Source organism: Brachyistius frenatus, unplaced genomic scaffold, assembly GCF_029030835.1.
Source record: "Brachyistius frenatus isolate BFR_SWC_R1_liver_20210118 unplaced genomic scaffold, ASM2903083v1 Contig_35, whole genome shotgun sequence".
Taxonomy (NCBI): Eukaryota; Metazoa; Chordata; class Actinopteri; family Embiotocidae; genus Brachyistius; species Brachyistius frenatus.
The window spans coordinates 3,663,140-3,680,000 of record NW_027210634.1 but is presented as its reverse complement, the minus strand read 5'-3'; the positions used below and the strand labels follow the sequence as shown (position 1 = coordinate 3,680,000).

Genomic DNA, 16,861 nt, shown 5'->3' with positions numbered 1-16,861 from the left:
TTGTTGTTGTTTTTTCACTCTTTTACCGACTAATCTGCTGTTTGTTTGTTTACTTGTGTGGTTTTTTTTATTTTATTTTTTTACTTTTCACACCGAGGTTGTGTTTCTTCGGGTGCCGAGTTACACCGAGTGACGGTGCTGCGCGTACCTCTTTGGTTCGGAGCCTCTCGTTGTCCATGTTGACGTCGAGCAGCGGACGCACTCTGCAGAACAGCTTCCACCAGCTCCACCGGGTCACGACCCTCAGGGCCCGCAAGTTCCTCTGCAGACAGCGGACGGCCATCTGCTGCACCTGAAGACGCACAAACGACACAAACAGCGGGAGTTTAAACTACAGATTCAATAGTGCTTCATCCCAAAGTGACATTTTACTGATGGTGCAAATAGAAAAACTAGCAATTTGTTAGTTTTAAAATAGTGGTCTGCTTAAAAAAAAACATCGTATAAATATAGAATATTTACTACATTAGATTAAAATGTATGTTAGAATCATTATAAAGATACTAAAACCCCAAAGAAATTCTACATAAACAAATCTGCTTTAATTCCCATTTTATGTCTTAATATATATCAAACATTGCTACATATTAGAATTTTATATTTTCAGAGTTTTCTTGTCGATCCACATTTAATCTCTGTAAATGAACAGTATCTGCTTATATTGTTTAACTCAACAGGCCTACAGAACAGTTAATATTTCTTGTTTGTGACAGAGTTCAGTTACAAGACTACAAATGCAGACAAAGAGACCACTGAGAGAGATCCTTAAAGGATGCAAAAAGACCACAAAGAGACACCACACAACCACAAAACAGGAAAAAAAAAACCAAAAAAAAACCCTCAGAGATAATAAACAACCACAAAGAGACACAAACAACCACAGTGAGACACAAAACAACTTTAAAGAGACACAAAACAACTTCAAAGAGACACAAACAACCACAAAGAGACACAAACAACCACAATGAGACACGAAACAACTTCAAAGAGACACAAACAACCACAATGAGACACGAAACAACTTCAAAGAGACACAAACAACCACAATGAGACACGAAACAAATTTAAAGAGACACAAAACAACTTCAAAGAGACACAAAACTATCTACAGTTTACTGTAAATCTGCAAAAGTTTGTGATTAATCAATTAAAAATGTATAACAATTAATTCATTAAATAAAAACAACACTTGTCCGTTAAGAATCGAGGAACTTTTAGAATTTGCTGACTACAGCAAAAAAAAAAGGATATTCAAGAGCACTGTAACTGAAATTTAAGACTTTTTGTATTCCATTTTCAGCCTTTTTCAGTCGGATTAAAGCTTCGCAAAACTTTTCGATGTTGTTATAAAATGTTAAATGTTCTCTCATGGTTAGAGTTCAGAGATGTTTCTGACGGAATATTTTCTGATGTCAGCTTCTGAAAACATGAGCATCGCCTTCCGTTCTACGTCTTCACTAAACAGAAAAAGTTGATCTTGCCGAGAAGAAGCCAGCGGCGCGTCTTCGGCGAACCCATCAGAGCTCGGGCGGTCCTTCATCGGCGAAGAAGACGAGCACCCGGCGGGACACTGACCTTCAGTTTGCGGTACTTCTGGCGGGCAAGGTGTCCCAGGCAGGAGCCCTGCAGGTGGACCAGCCAGCCGGTGACCTGCTGGTCCCTCTGCTGCTCCAGGTAGCGCAGCACCCCTCGCTTCATGAACACCTGGGAGACACGGCAGGGAAGACGACCCGATGAGCCGCAACGATATCGCGCCGGGCTGTTTTTACACTACGAGACTTCGGAAGGAGGTGTTCTCTCACCCTGCTGGCTCCGACCACGATGCTCTTCTTATCCACGTCCAGCTCCACCAGCAGCTCCTCCACCGCCTGAAAGAAAACACACACACACACACACACACAGAGAGAGAGGACAAACCACAAGTTCATCCGGAGGGTCGGAGACACGGAGCTCGTACGACGGAGCGAGCGGCGGCGGCGGCGGCCCCACCTTCCTCTCATCGTGGCTGACAAACATGGAGGCGTAACGTTTCATGATGGGAGGAGACAACGCCTGGAAGTGGCACCGGAAGTCGCTCAGGGTCATGTGATCCGGATAACCTGCAGCCGGAGAGAGACTCAGTTCAGCTTCATATTTATTCAAAATTAAAAGCCGCAGCAGAAAAAAAAATACAAAAAAACACAAAAAAAAATACAAAACCAAAAAGGAAAAAAAACATTCGTCCGATCACGAAAAACACGTTGAAACCTGTTTTACTCCGTTAAAAGTACACGAGTGTCATCGGGACGATTGCTGTCGCGGACGTGCCGACCTGTGCGGTACAGCTGCAGCGCCGACAGGATCTGAGTGGAGCGCAGCTGCACTCGGAGAGCCGGCACGTCGTCCGTCTTCACGCACTGCAGGAACACCGGGCGGGCTCGACGAATCAGATTCACCAGAGCGTCCTGCGGGCGGGGGGGAGTGGGACACACACACACACACACACACACACACACACACACACACACACACACACACACACACACACACAGAATTACACACACACACACACACAGCCTGGATCACACTTCGACCCCGGGCAGGTGACTGAAGGTCGCCGACTCGCTCACCGCCTGCAGCTTCACGGCGATGCACTGCGAGTGTCTGCGGATCGCCGCCATGCCGCCGCTGAACGTCTTCCTGATGGTGCCGTTCCTCTGCAGCGAGCGCTGGCTGCCGCCCTGCAGGCCCCCCAAGCTGCGACACAGTGGGGGCAGGGAGATGCCGGGGGTGAACATGGCCTTCACGGCCCCTCTGAGGGAGGCGGAGAGAGAGAGAGAGACGGTGTGACAGAATTGAAGGTTGTTGTTTTGGTTTTTTTTTTTTAGCACTAAAGGTGATAAACACTAAATAAATGTTCATAGTTCATACATGATCATTTCAGTTTTTGTCCAAAATACCAGAAATATAAGACAACATTTCTTTTCCAGAATCCAAGCAGCAGATTTCAGGCCTGTATTTGTGAGCCTCGTTGACATAAACGGGTATGTCCACATACTTTTGGCCACTTGAAGCTCTTCGAAACGCAAACTGTGCGACGACAGGAGCCTGCATCGGTGTTTGTGTTGGTGTGTGTGTGTGTGTGTGTGTGTGTGTGTGTGTGTGTGTGTGTGTGTGTGTGTGTGTGTGTGTGTGTGTGTCAACCTCCCAAACGCACTCACATGGTGGAGTTCTGCAGCAGACAGATGGCGTTGAGAGCCGACTGGTTGTTCTGGATCAGACCGAACCATCCCGCCAGGTCGTAGCGGACCGGGTCGCCGCCCATCAGGTGCTTCACCTCGCACTGCAGCGGCTGCTCGCACTGACGAACTGCAGGGACGCGATCAGGACGGTCAACACGCTGCGGCGGGGGTCGTACAGGGTGTGTGTGTGTGTGTGTGTGTGTGTTTGTGCGTGTGTGTGTGTGTGTCTACCGGTGTTGCTGTAATATTGACAGACTCTCTCCAAGGCGCTGCTCTCGCTGGAGGCCGGCGTCACCATCTCCTCATCCAGAACCCATAACAGACCTCGGGGGTCTCCATCCGCCGCCCGCACCTGAAACACACACACGCGCACGCACACACACACACACACACACACACACACACACACACACACACACACACACACAGCATTACCTTAAAAAGAACATAAACAGTTTTTCGGGCCGAAATTGAACTATTTGAGACTTTCAGGTCCTCAGATGTTGAATGAAGTGAAACAAAACAAACATTTCCATCATTTCAAAAAAACAGCTCTTTTAATATGAAGGTGAAGTTCTCCACTCGTGCAACGACCTCCACCTGCAGGTCGGGGAAGATTTTATGTTGCCTGGAAGACGGAGCTCAGGACAACAACAAAAAACACCCTTCTTCACTCCAACGCTCACTGCTGCTGGGGAAGCTTTTTCTCTCTTACTAATAATATTAATTATAATTACATACTCGTCTCTCTTGTCAGGATCTTTTTGGCCGGACAGATGAAATTAATTCGAGGCTTCTGGGTTTAAAAGATCAAAGCGAAACAAAATAAAAGTCTGATTTTGAAAAGTAAAGGTCACCCGTGGAAATCATTTCTTAGCTTTGAAAGTCAAACCTTTTTTTGGGGGGGGGGGCTCATTTTTGTGCCACATATTCTCGCCCCTTCACTTCCTAAAATGCAGTTTTACTTCCTTCTAACTTCACAAATCTCCTCCGAAGCCACAGAAGTCTGTTTTCACAGTCTGAATAATGCTGACGTTTATTTACCAAAAAAAATGCACGGCGCAGCCCTTTAATAATCCCCAGAGTAAAACCCCGTGGCTGCAGTCCACTCTCTCAGGCGTTGTGTGGTTGCCGTTTACCTGCGGAGGCGGCTGGTCGATGGCCGACACGACTTCAGCCGGGCTGCTCTCTGGGCACTCGAACTCCACGTGGATCTTCTCCTGCAACGGACCGCGCGTATCAAAAACGGTTTTCATCCGAGAGCGAAGGATCAGTTTAAATAAAAACCTGTCGGTGTCCTGAGTTTAAAGTTCCGGAGATCAATCGGAGACAAAAACAAGTGTTGAAGTCTCGAGAGGAAGTAACAGATCTGAGTTTGATAAATGATCCCAAACAGTGTTTAAATCTAGAAACCCGTCTCCAAGGTTTCTTTAGAAATGAACGGAACAATAAAGACGACCTGTGTGAAACTAAAAGCTGTTTTTAAACCACAGACTGCGAATAAAAGTGTTTGTAGTTTCCAGGTCTGAAAATTCGGGAAGGTGCAGAAGTGTCTTAAAATGCAGTACCACCGAGTGCCACTAGAGGTTGTCTCCAAAAAGCCTCCAGATCCACAGACTCCCGTTCAACTCTTCTCATAAAATTCTCAGTCAATAAAACCTCTCCATCAGTTATCTCGGTGTTGTTCGCTAAAGTCACTCCTCCTTATTAGTTTTCTGGAGCTCCATCTGAAAATAATCCGTCATTAATTAGAAAATAAGCTTAAAAAAGACGTGTTTTTAGGGGAGGCGTGTCTGTTTGAGTGACAGGCCTGTGGTGCGGCCAGGTTACAGCTATCGGTGGGCGGGACTTGGTATCGTCGGGTTTCCAATCAGATCAGTCAGATCCACCGCTCGCTCCTCCCCCAGCTCGCCCAAATATGGTCACTTCCTGCTCCAAACCGCTCCGAACTAGCAAGATGAAGACGAAGACGGAGGCTTCGTAACGGCCGTTCACAAACCAACGGGTTACGTCACCGCTGGTTGCCGCTCGTCTTAAACGTGTTCCAGGTGATTTAAGCCTTGGACACACTAAATCTGAACCTGGTGATGGCGCTAGATGAAGCGTTAAATTGTTGATGAATATCTGAACGAGGGATGGGTCTTGAATTAAAAATATTCGAGTAATCATTCAAATCTAACGACTCCTTTCTCGCCTGGTTGTAACGAGTTACTCCAGTCAGAAGGTGGCGGTATTGCGGCTAAAAGCTGTCTGCCAGCTGCCATTAAACAACATGAGGAGAAGAAGAAAAACACGTTGCCTTCAGGCTCTGGGAGCTCTGCTGGTAAAACTGCAAACTGAGATTGGATGTCACGGTGTGAACGACAGAAACAAGCAGAGGCGACTACAGCCGACAGGAAGTGCTGACTGGAACTCCTTCAAAATAAAAGAAGACGAGGTGCAGTTCAAACGCTGCAGATCCTCAGTCTAACACAGCTGCGCACCGCAATTAAGAGTGAAGCACCGAGCAAGACGATTCATTCACAGATCAATAATAATAATAATAATAATAATAATAATAATAACTAATAACTGATCATCAATAACCAGACGCAGTGAGGTTGATGTTGGCAGGTTGACTGTACCTGTGCGTATCTCTCCAGCGTGTGCCGGAAGGTGTGCGAGTGCTGGTGCTCCAGCAGCCTCTCCTGCAGGTAGTTGTGGCAGAGTTCGGACCAGCTGGCTCCTCGCTCCTCCGCAGCGTGTCTCGGGTTCCTCAGACCCGGCGTGTCCACCACCATCACCGAGGCCAGCGTCAGCTGCTGGCTGCTCAGAGCCCTGCACGATGACAAAAAAAAAAAAAAACACACACACGCACGCACACACACACACACGCACGCACAGATTCACTTGAGCGCGCGTAACTCCGCCCACTCACAATAAAACAACATTTCTGCATCCCGACGGTCGTCTTCACGCGGTTGGACGTAGTGCGCTACCTGTTGACGAGCGAGACCACCGAAGTGAAGAGCTCTTCGTAGAGTCCAGCTGCCATCCCGTCGACACACTGAGCAGCGGTTAACCTCGGACCTGCACACGGCAGGGGGGGGGGGGGACATGAGGACGCGAAGGTCAACGCGGGTTTAATCATTCTTATTGTCAAAACATCAATGAGTTCGTTTCAGTTAGGCAGCTCCACAGTGCGAGTAGGTTCTCGATCATTTAACCGGTTGACCAAAACACGTCCGTGGTGGAGGTTGAGCCCGCCTCCTCCCCCTCCCAAAAAAAATAAATTAAAAAAAAAAAAAAAAAAATCCTCCTGCCTCACTGTAGCAGCTCCTCCGGGAAAAGTGTTTGATTCGCCCCGAGTGTGTCTCACCTTCCTCCGTCTCTCCTGCAGCGCTCCGCTCTCTGCTGCCCCCGGTGGCTCTCTGCAGCAGCTGCCTCAGGTGATGCTTGAAGACGGCCGTGTGCAGGTCGTCGCCGTCGCAGCCGAGCACGCTGCTCGCCACCTGGGCGCTGTCGAAGTTCACAAACTGCCTCCTGCCCACTGAGAGAGGAAGAGGAGGGACGCGGTGTGAGGAAGGAGATCGGGGTTTGATGTGGAAGAAAAAAAAAATGTCGTGATGGGTTTCTGTGCTACTTTCAGTTTCCTGAAGGTTTAAACTCTGTTGATGAATAAAAAAAAATGTTTTTTTTTCCCTCCTGAACTTTAATGTTGATTATTTACGACTCACTCAGACTGTCCATATTTTACATCATATATTTTCTGGGCCAAGGAAAAACATGGGAAAATGTTTTAATAATCATAACAATAACCATTCTTAACCATAATATTTGTAATAATAATGAGATTACATTAAAAAATGAAAGGCAAGAAAACTCCAAAGAAACCTTAATATGTGACTTTTTGTTTAAAATATTTTATATTACATTAAACATATAATGAAATAAGAATAAAGTTAAATAATAATAATATTAATACAACATTAATATAGTAATATATTAGGGAGGAAACTATTTTGAGAAAAGGAAAACAATAATAACTAATAGTAATATAAAACAGTGAAAATAAAGGTAAGCACAAAGAAAAAACACAAAGGAAATTTAATCATAATTTGTATTATTTTGAGAAATGTGTCCTTTTGTTTAATATATCATTTATTTATTGTGTCTTAAGTAAGTTGATTTATCTATAAGTCATACAAAAAATAAAATAAGAATAAAACTGAAACAATATTAATATTAGTATTATTATTGTTAATAATAAAAGAAAACCATTTTGAGAAAATTACAATATATACATTTTTTAAATATTATTAATAACGGGAAACTCAATTTTCCTTTTTTCTATAACCTTTCTTTTTTTAAACTTTCCCGAATTTGGTTTTATTATTATTATTATGACTGATTATTTACGTTTTCGTCTTTTGCTGTCCTTTTATTGATGATGAAGAACATTTGGATCCGTTGATGTGCAGCTGCTTCGTCTCGATATGATACGGCAACGTCGCAGAACACGACTCGTCAAAATTCAAATCAAATCAAAACAGCCTGTTTGTGTCCAGACGTGTTTGCTTGAGGACGTCTCTGCACTGAGGACATGTCGTCTCGTCCCCACTGCTTCAGAGGACGGCCTGGAGGTGAAGACTTGTTTTCTTGGTTCGTAGTGTGTTTCTGTGTGTGTGTGTGTGTGTGTGTGTGTGTGTGTGTGTGTGTGTGTGTGTGTGTGTGTGTGTGTGTGTGTGTGTGTGTGTGTGTGTGTGTGTGTGTGTGTGTTACTTGGTAACATTCTGTGCCTGACGACGATGATGAAGATGAAGATGAATCAGTGTTACCTTTACATGCTCCGGCAGCTCCCAGATGGTAAATACCAGCCAGAACATGCCAGATCGCCTTCTGCTCGCCGGCCGAGAAGCCCAGCGTTTCCATGGCAGCGAGCAGCTTGGTGAAGGCGAGGGACGCCCGCTGTTTCTCCTCCACCTGAGACGGACAGACGGACAGGGAGGGAGCGCGGGGGGAGGGGGGTTGGAGACGACAGCTGAGTCACCGCCCGACTCTCTCCAACATCTCCATCATTTCTCCACCGTTCTCTGTTTTTATTCCCTCAGAGCTCCACCTTTGCTCCACTTCTCGTCTGTTTGCTTTCAGATCATATAAAAGTGTTTTGCTTTTTGTGCATTTCACTCGCTGCATGTTTCTGTGACCGACAACGTTTCCCACCAAACGTCTGAAACGCGACGTAATATTTTTCCAGTCAGCAAGATATTCGAAGAGCCCGTCGATCCCCTTTCACGAGTCATGTGATTCAACACTTCTGCTCTTAAAAGACAGCAAAACTCACTGTACCTTGGTGGGATGAACGATACCGAAGGAGTTGGATTCAGGGAGCTGGTGCAGCTGCAGCTCCGTCCTGACGGAGAGTCACAAACGGGGAAAAAATATTCAGAGGATCTTACACCTCATCCATCATGCTGGTAACAGATTTTCACGTTGGATCTTAATCTGTAGAGAAACTAGTAACCACATCTGTCCAGTAAAGGTTCAGTAGACGCTTTTCAGTCTTAAACGTTGGAGAGTAAACGTGCAAAAGTAACATAAATTACACAGCAAGTAGTTCCGACACCAAGAGATCTGATTGGTCGACAGAACATCACTAGAAATGTCACTCCGCCTCCTCAACGGTAATATGTGATTAGAGTTTCATATAGTATTCGATATAACGTTGTTTTTACTTGTTATAGGTCTATCAAATGTGACCCATTTGGTGAAATCGAGTCTCTTTTGGTTCTTTTTTTGGTCACTCCGAGCGCCCCCACCGTAACACACTTAAAAAGAACCTAGCGGCGGCCGGCTTGACCGGTTTGGTTTTTAACACACGACACGGTGCCAAAATCTCAAAAATACACGAGTCCATGAATATCTTTTTTCATCAGATATCTTGGTTACAACCAGACTGAGCTAGCTGAGCAGTTTAGTGTTTCTATGTGCTGTATTTATTCAGTTCGAGAAACCATCTCCAGAAAGCAATAAAACAGACTACAAAATCTTCTTTGTTGCTAAGGGTCGTTGCTAGGGGTCAGACTACTTCCTGTAGTAGTAAACATTGCATACGTTACATAAGGGTCTACGGACGCGACTGATTGTTTTCCAGTTGTTAGTCACACACCACGCGTTGCCTTGGAAACGGGGATCGCGCAACCAAAAAGTTTTATATTCTGAGAGCGAGTTGCTCCACAATATGGGTACGTTTAGATTGCACGTGTTATTTAGCCGGTAACTCGTATAATCGCAATGTTAAATATTAAATGTGTCGCTTGAATGTAAAAACCACAGTAAAAGAAGAGCTCGGATGTTTTTCTTCAAACCTCATCTCGGTGCTGACGCCCGCCAGCATCTGAGAGAAAACCAGGAAGTTACTCTCTCCGTGAGTTTTCTGACACACTCTCCATTTGTCCAACATCATCGTCTGACGGAGGAAGAGGAGGGAAACAGAAGAAGACGTGAGTAACTCTATATATATATGTGTGTGTGTGTGTGTGTGTGTGTGTGTGTGTGTGTGTGTGTGTGTGTGTGTGTGTGTGTGTGTGTGTGTGTGTGTCTACCTGCAGGTGTCCGGCGGCAGCCTGTCCGGCGTGGTTGAAGTCCAGGGAGAAGACCATGGCGAATCGGGACGAGGCGCCGCTGTGCTGCGAGCTCACGCAGCCGAACGACCGCAGGACGGTGAACATGGCCTGAACGCGCTCCACTGCGGGAAGAAGGAAAAATAAATAAACAATAAACGGTTAGAAAAAAAAAGTACAAACATCATGAACAGGAGTTCTGACTTCATCCGACGTAGCCGTCAAGTCTCCCTCCACGTATGTCCGGACTCATATAATATATGTCGTGAAGGCTTTAGAGGAATTTGCCCAATAAATCTGATTCTGATTGAACGCCGAGTTGTTGCCACGGCAGCAGATGATGCTCCTCAGTTACGGAGCTGAATGATGGACAGAAACAGAGATGTCGCAGTGAAGTTGACCTTCTGGGTATAAAAATGTCATCATCTCATAATTTTTTTTTCTTTTTTTTTCTATTAGACATTTGATTGAACATTTGTCATAATTTGTGGATGAATTCTGCGAGTTATTGGCCACAAAAAAAAAACTGTTTTGTGAGGTCACAGTGACCTTTGACCCCCAAAATCTAATCAGAACGGACAACCCCAAAAAACGAATACAGCAGCAGCCTCCATGTTACGTTTTTTTTTTGTAATATATACAGTATATATATATATGAGGACAAAGAGATGGATTTCTGGGGAATTGTAACATTTATGCAATGCATGATGGGAAGTACTGCACGTACAAATAAGCTAACAATGTTTGAAAAGTTCCTTTAATATAAATCAATCTGATTTATCAGCAGAACAGAGTTGAAAACGGACTTTTTCGAGTTTGTTGTTGTTCCCACGCGAACATTTAAAGTGATGACGGCGGCGACAACAGACCGGTGTCAGTTTTACGTCCCTGATTCTCTAAAAAAAAAAAACATCCGCAGCCGTGACGTGTTTTTTACGTCCTCACCGCTGATGTTGCCCCCGGTGGTTCCCGCCTGTTTGAGGAGCGCGTGCGCGAAGGCCTGACACGCCGCCGTCTTCCCCGTCCCGCCTCGTCCCACCGCGCACACGCAGTGGTCCCTGCGGCTGCCCACCATCGACACGTACACCCGTTTGACCAGCGCGGCCAGGGCGGGGGGGGCGTCCCACACCGACTCCCCGCGCCGCGACTTCGGGGTCTGAAACGGAAAGGCGAAGGAGAATGAAAGAAATCTTTTTTTAATGTTTTTTTTTAAATTGTTTTAAGGTTTGAGTTATTCCGCGGATGAATGAAGGCCGGGAGCACGGTCCGACCTTGCTGTGGTTCTGCAGCGGCGGCCACAAGTTCACCAGGTTGGGTCCGGCGTCGGTGAGCGGCAGGTTGGCTTTGGCTCGGCTGGTGAGCGTGTGCAGGACGCCGCACTCGTTCACGCTCTGCAGGTCGCTCAGGTCCTCGCACAGGTCGAGCTCGGAGGGGTTGCACTGCGGGGGAGTGGGGGGAGGACATGTTTCCTTTCCTGTAAAATCTGTCTTGCACAGAGTTTTATTGTTTACTTGTTGACTTGTGATTGTTGATTTTAGTGTCCCGACAGAAGAAGAACGAACCAAAAAAAGTACTATTGCTATTACGAGTACTCTTAGAAATTTCACGAGAAATTAAATGGGAGTCTATGGGAGCCGGAGCCCTAGTGGCCCTCGGTGGTATTGCACTTTGGGTCTTATTTTTTTCAAGACCCAGAAGCTATGTCCACTTTTATACACCGTCTATGACTTAAACACACCACAGCTCCCGCCGCGCTGAAAGAAAAAAAAAAAAAAAAAAACGAAAACTGTTCTACCTTCTCGACTTCGTACTCGGTGACGTCGTGCAGCGACCCGTCCGTGTGCAGGCGGACTCTCACTCGGCCCTCTGGGAGCTCAGGCGTTCCTTCGTCGGGCTTCATCTGCGTGGCTGAAAAGAATCGGGGTGGGGTGGTGTTGTTGGTGGGGGAGAGGTGGGGGGTCGGTCAGGGTCTGCGCAGGTGTAACAGGATGCAGCGAGCGGACGGATAAAAAATGAGCAGCTCGGGGCGGGGGCTAATGTGTAAGACGATATGTAGGTAATGTCAACCGGCTGGAAGATCACTGCATTAACAGAAGACTGGACTAATCCAGACAAACACGTCGAGCTCGGACCGTTTCCGTGTTCGCGAGGCGCCCAGTGGAGCCGCAGCTGTTGGTCGGTGGGGAGGAAACCAAATCAGCATCTATTAAGAAAAAGGTTTCCACTCTTTCCCGCTTGAAAAGTTTCCCGCTTCCCCTCTGCGTCACTGTTAAATTGAATATTTTGCAGTTTGCCGATCAAGTATCTGTTTTCGCTTGTTAAAATATGCGATGAAGGGATAATCAATCTGCCGAATGACCGACGTGACGTAAAAGTCTGGTTTTTCAGCTGTGTTGGAAACTTTTCAAAAAATGTAGGAAAATTGAGCTTTTTTTTTTTTTTTTTATTTTTTAAAGAAAACCTGACACGCTGAAAATCATTTGTGACGTCACAAACTTACAGAAGTCCAAACAGAAGGATGCGTGCATCTCTTTGGACACCATCAGTATTTATTTATAGCATCTACACCTGCTTTATAGTTAAAAAAAATAAAAATAAACAGAAAGCTGAATTTACACGATACAGGAACCTTTAAACGCGGAGGGTTGATGTTTTTTTTGTTTTTTTTTGCCTAAATGCATCATGGGAAAACGTTTAACAGCGTCTTCCTCTTTAGAGCATTTCTCAGAGACACATTTCTCTCGACGGAGCTTCCGGTGCTGATTATTTAACCGAGAGACGTTCCCGCCGAGGCGAAACTGAGCATGAAACGGGAACGCCCGCCGTTCCTCCTCACACCTCGAACCGAAGTGGGAGATCCCGGCTATTCCCGTCCTCGGTCGCGTCTGCGCGCGTTGTGAGTCAGAAGAACATAAATCTGGTAAATCGGCGTGTGTCTGTCGCTACGAAAAACAGCAGCGGATCTGTGTGAGGATGTCGAGTTGGCAGAAAACGGAAACGTGTCAAATGTGCTTCTTGGGCGTTTTAGTGTTGCCGTCTCAGCTCACCGAGGGCGAAACCGTCCTTGTTGACGAGCCACACAGTTCCAGCTTCGTACCACACGTCCCTCGCCTGAGAGAGCGACACGGAGACAGAAGAGGACATGACACTCAAAACGTGTGACTCTTACAGGGATATCAAAGGTCTTAAAAAGTCTTAATTTTATTCTAACACTTGGACTAGCTGTTGATTCTAGCTACGTATTTATCGTACAGACGTGAAGGCGGCCTCGAGCTTCGCATTTCACTCAAATCAAAAACACCTCTTTCCCAAATTGTTGAAGGACAGAAAAAAAAAATTGAATTACAGAAAAAAGTTTTTTCTCTAACCCTATAATTTGCTAAAACTTGGAATACATCCGTCTGTCCACCAGAGGGCGCTGTGTCCTGTTTTAAGCGATGACGGCGAGCGTACGTACCTCCCTCCGGTCGTGCTCCGTTACGGTCGCGTCCGCCTGCCTCCCCTCCGGCTCCTGCCTCTCCTCCATCCCCTCCGCTTTCTTCTCCACCTCCTCCATCCTCTCCTTCTTCTGCTCGGCCTGCAGAGGCTTCTTGCTCTTCTTCTCCGGTCTCTTTTCCGGCTGCTGCTGCATCTTCGGCGGCCCCGGCGTCACATCCCGTCTGGTCTCCGGTCGGTTGCCGGGGTCGGGAGACGCGACGGGGCTCCGAGACAACGAGCTGCCGTCCGACTGGGCCGAGTTACGTCCTTGCCGTTTGCCGTCGCCGAGGAGCTGTTCGGCCCGCAGGGACATCTCGGCCTCGAGGATCGGAGGCGTCTGATCCGGGAGGAGGAACTGTTGCACGAGGTTGTCGCTCAGTTTGCTCGGCTGCGATCGGGGGAAAAAAAAAAAAAAAAAAGACAAGAACTCATCCTCCTTCTTACCAAGAGGTAGACGAGGAGACGAATACAACTTCTACATCTGCGCGGTAGACATGAAGCTATAGCAGCAGCCGGTGTGGAGTTAAAGTCAGTTTTCCAGTTGATTTGTGTTTTCCCTTCTGTTAAAAGGTGCAATATTTAACATTTTTAGTTTAGAAAATGAGAAAAATTAAACTAAAATTATCCACAAAATGTGAAGAAATAGCAGCGTCGACATAGATGTCCAAAACTATTCCGTCTGGCAGTACCACTTCGCACCGCAAGATGGTACAGTGAGTCACCGCAGCGTCCGGCCTGCCCAGAAGAAGAAGTAGTCGTGTATTTTAACTTCTGGCTCCGATAAAATGGAAACGTAAACACAACGGTGGTTGAAACGGAACAATAGTTAACATTAGCGCTGCAAAGTTTCTTCTTGACTGGTGAATCAACGGCTGTTAAAGCTACATACCGCTGGCTTATAAAAGGTAGCTAATAATTCAACGTTACTGAATGTTTATGTTTTTTTTTTTTTTAGTTATCCGTTCGTTGATATTAGTTTCAGAGCTGTTTGTAACGAGCTCAATCAGTTCGTCATCGAGCCGAAGCGACTTTATGTAGCAAAAAAAAACCTCCAAATGATGTCGGTACGTCGTTCAGCTGTGGGTGTTTCCTTGCTTTAAAAAAAAAAAGGAGATAATCAAGATAACGTAAACTAACAGTAGTCCATCGACTACTGGGTCCCAAACAATCTAACTTTACAATCATCAATTAAAAAAAAAACCAACAACTAGCTATTCACAAATTCGCGTTATATTTCCAATTTGTAAAAAAAAACAACAAAAAAACAACAACTCAAGAGTAAAAACAGGAAGTTGTGCTTTTCCTGTAATCTCTGCCGTTTCCTGAAGTTGGCGTTAAGTCACGGGAAACAGACCCGTCCATAAACACCGGTCCTCCGAGCACATCTGCAGCGTTCACGCTTTCTCTATTAAATACGCTAAAATATGCGAGGTGCCGAGAGGTGGATTTTTTTTTTTTTTTTTTTTTTCTCAGACAGAGCCGGGGGCTAGCCGTTTCCCTCCGTTTCCAGTCTTTATGCTAAGCTAAGCTAACCACCGCCGCTCACTACTCAGCCCGCCAGAACGCGATCACTGTCCTCATCGACCTCGTCGATTTGAGAAAGGTCAAATCGACGCGGGCTGAAAGGAGGGACTCACCTGTCTGTCGTCTTTGACCTCCGGCTCTTTGTGTTTGGTCTCCTTCTCCGAATCTCTGACGAGCTGCTTGAGGAACCCGCCCGGCACGGCCGACAGAGGAGGCGGCGGGGGGACGGCCGCGGCCACCGGCGTCTTCTCCTCCTTTATCTGTTTGTTTTGATCGATCGATGAAATCGGGGCACAATTAGACGGGAACAGGAAGTCGCGGGGTGATCCGGACATGCGGGGCTGTGGGAGAACTCGTTCGCGCACGCCTTTCGACCATCGGGGCTCTCGGCAACAACCGGCGGGTTCGTTTAGTACCAGGGCGGACCCGTGACGGGAGCGCACGGTTAAGGTTGCGTAACAAACCTTTGAAACTCGATAATACGGGGAAAGTTTCGCGATAAAAAGCTTTGTTGCTGGAGGGCTTTCAATCTGAAAACGCAAACAGGAAGTTCGCACGGTGCAAAAAAAAAATTTGAACAGGGCAAACGGGAGCGGATCAAAACGAGGCTAAATGTGTGCTGATAAAGATATAACTAATTATACTTATTAAACGGAGAGAATTAAAAATCGAGACCAGTTGTCTTCTCTAGTTGAAGTAAAAAAAAAAAATTAAAATAAAAAAAAAAATAGAAAAAAGGCCAACCACATTTTCACGTGAATAAATGAGAAAACAGCGACGTTAATGTTTCTGTTATTGATGCGGCGCTATCGATGTTTTTATCGTTCTTTAACTACATCGACGTAAACCGTTACCTTTTAAGTGGTTTAAAAAAAAAATGTGAACATGTTTTGCTGCCTTTTCATCTTTACCAGTTAACTCATTGAAAACAAATTAAATTAAAAAAAAAGGCGGCTGGCAACTCAATGCCAGAGTTAACATTACGAGTCAATTTGAAAACTTTTTTATTGCTTCTCTTTGGGTGGATCTTCAAATCTTCAAGCGCTTAAACAATGTAAATGAATTTCAAGCAGATTATTTGAACGTTGAACATTTGATTTCCTGATTTTCGTTCCAGCAGCTCTACACTTAGTGAGGTGGGAGTAATTTAGCAAATGCTGTTGGCGGGTGTTAATTTAAAAAAAATAGATCATAATTAAGTACAACCATATGTTGCTATTCTGGCCAAGTAGTTGGTGCAGCCGTCATATAAATATGAAATATTTAATATATTATATAAATATAATATAATATAATATAATATAATAAGAGTACAAAGTATAATATTTCCCTCAGATCTATAACGGAGCAGAAAGTATAAATTTGAAACTTTACCGAGAAATCTGGTCACCTTTAAACCAAAAAGGTTCAAAACTCTTTTTGCAGTTAAAAGTTTCATTTTCAACGTTTTCCAGCGTCGGGAGCAAATGTGGGCGTCGACGCGAGGGACGGAGAAGTGGCAAACGAGATAGCGTTTTACGAAAGATTATTTTCCAATCAATAACTCTCGGTTTGACAAACGGTGAGATAAACGACTCGCCGCACCGACGCATCAGTTTCAATAATCTGTTGTCGGCTTCGCGATGATAACAATAACACGTCCGTCACGGGCGGCACGTCGGAAGAGTCCACAGTAATAACGATGCGTACTTTAACCCAAATTCTCTTTTCGTCCGGCACGGGATTCATTTTCTAAAACCTTCACGTTTTTTTTTTCTGCGTCGTAAGCTCTTCGTCGTTCCCAGGCGTCCAACTTTGGTCGTCCCATACCCCCCCCAAAAAAAAAAAATGAAAGCGAGACATTTTGTTCATTTCGGCGTGTGATAAAATTGAAGTGAAGTATCACGGTTCCCAGTTCGGACCGTTTCGGGCCTTAAAACCGTCCTTAGATCGCTCGTTTGAGTCCCGTCGCCGTCCATTTGGCGCGAGCGGTTGTCGTGGGCGAAGCCCCGTCGGCTGCGCGGAAGACGACGACGGCGAACGGAGACTCGAAGCCGC

At 45.7% G+C, this 16,861-nt stretch overlaps 1 protein-coding gene across 5 annotated transcripts in view; it reads right to left on the bottom strand.

Moving 5' to 3' along the window:
• The window catches only part of LOC138622325 (unconventional myosin-XVIIIb-like), a 35,179-nt gene that overhangs the window by 14,923 nt on the left and 3,395 nt on the right, over positions 1-16,861 (bottom strand). For 4 of the 5 annotated variants that reach the window (XM_069701043.1, XM_069701042.1, XM_069701045.1 and 1 more), the window contains exons 3-24: positions 14,938-15,086; positions 13,281-13,688; positions 12,871-12,934; positions 11,619-11,731; positions 11,095-11,262; positions 10,769-10,979; positions 9,806-9,948; positions 9,569-9,669; positions 8,550-8,613; positions 8,039-8,183; positions 6,580-6,750; positions 6,200-6,290; positions 5,846-6,038; positions 4,361-4,441; positions 3,453-3,573; positions 3,201-3,348; positions 2,610-2,793; positions 2,312-2,444; positions 1,990-2,099; positions 1,803-1,868; positions 1,576-1,704; positions 149-292 (exon numbers count right to left, since the gene is read on the bottom strand). In XM_069701043.1, coding sequence (XP_069557144.1) covers positions 149-292; positions 1,576-1,704; positions 1,803-1,868; positions 1,990-2,099; positions 2,312-2,444; positions 2,610-2,793; positions 3,201-3,348; positions 3,453-3,573; positions 4,361-4,441; positions 5,846-6,038; positions 6,200-6,290; positions 6,580-6,750; positions 8,039-8,183; positions 8,550-8,613; positions 9,569-9,669; positions 9,806-9,948; positions 10,769-10,979; positions 11,095-11,262; positions 11,619-11,731; positions 12,871-12,934; positions 13,281-13,688; positions 14,938-15,086 — 3,137 coding nt within the window. The remainder of the gene's footprint in view (positions 1-148; positions 293-1,575; positions 1,705-1,802; positions 1,869-1,989; positions 2,100-2,311; positions 2,445-2,609; positions 2,794-3,200; positions 3,349-3,452; positions 3,574-4,360; positions 4,442-5,845; positions 6,039-6,199; positions 6,291-6,579; positions 6,751-8,038; positions 8,184-8,549; positions 8,614-9,568; positions 9,670-9,805; positions 9,949-10,768; positions 10,980-11,094; positions 11,263-11,618; positions 11,732-12,870; positions 12,935-13,280; positions 13,689-14,937; positions 15,087-16,861) is intronic. The other variant, XM_069701046.1, reaches the window with a different exon arrangement.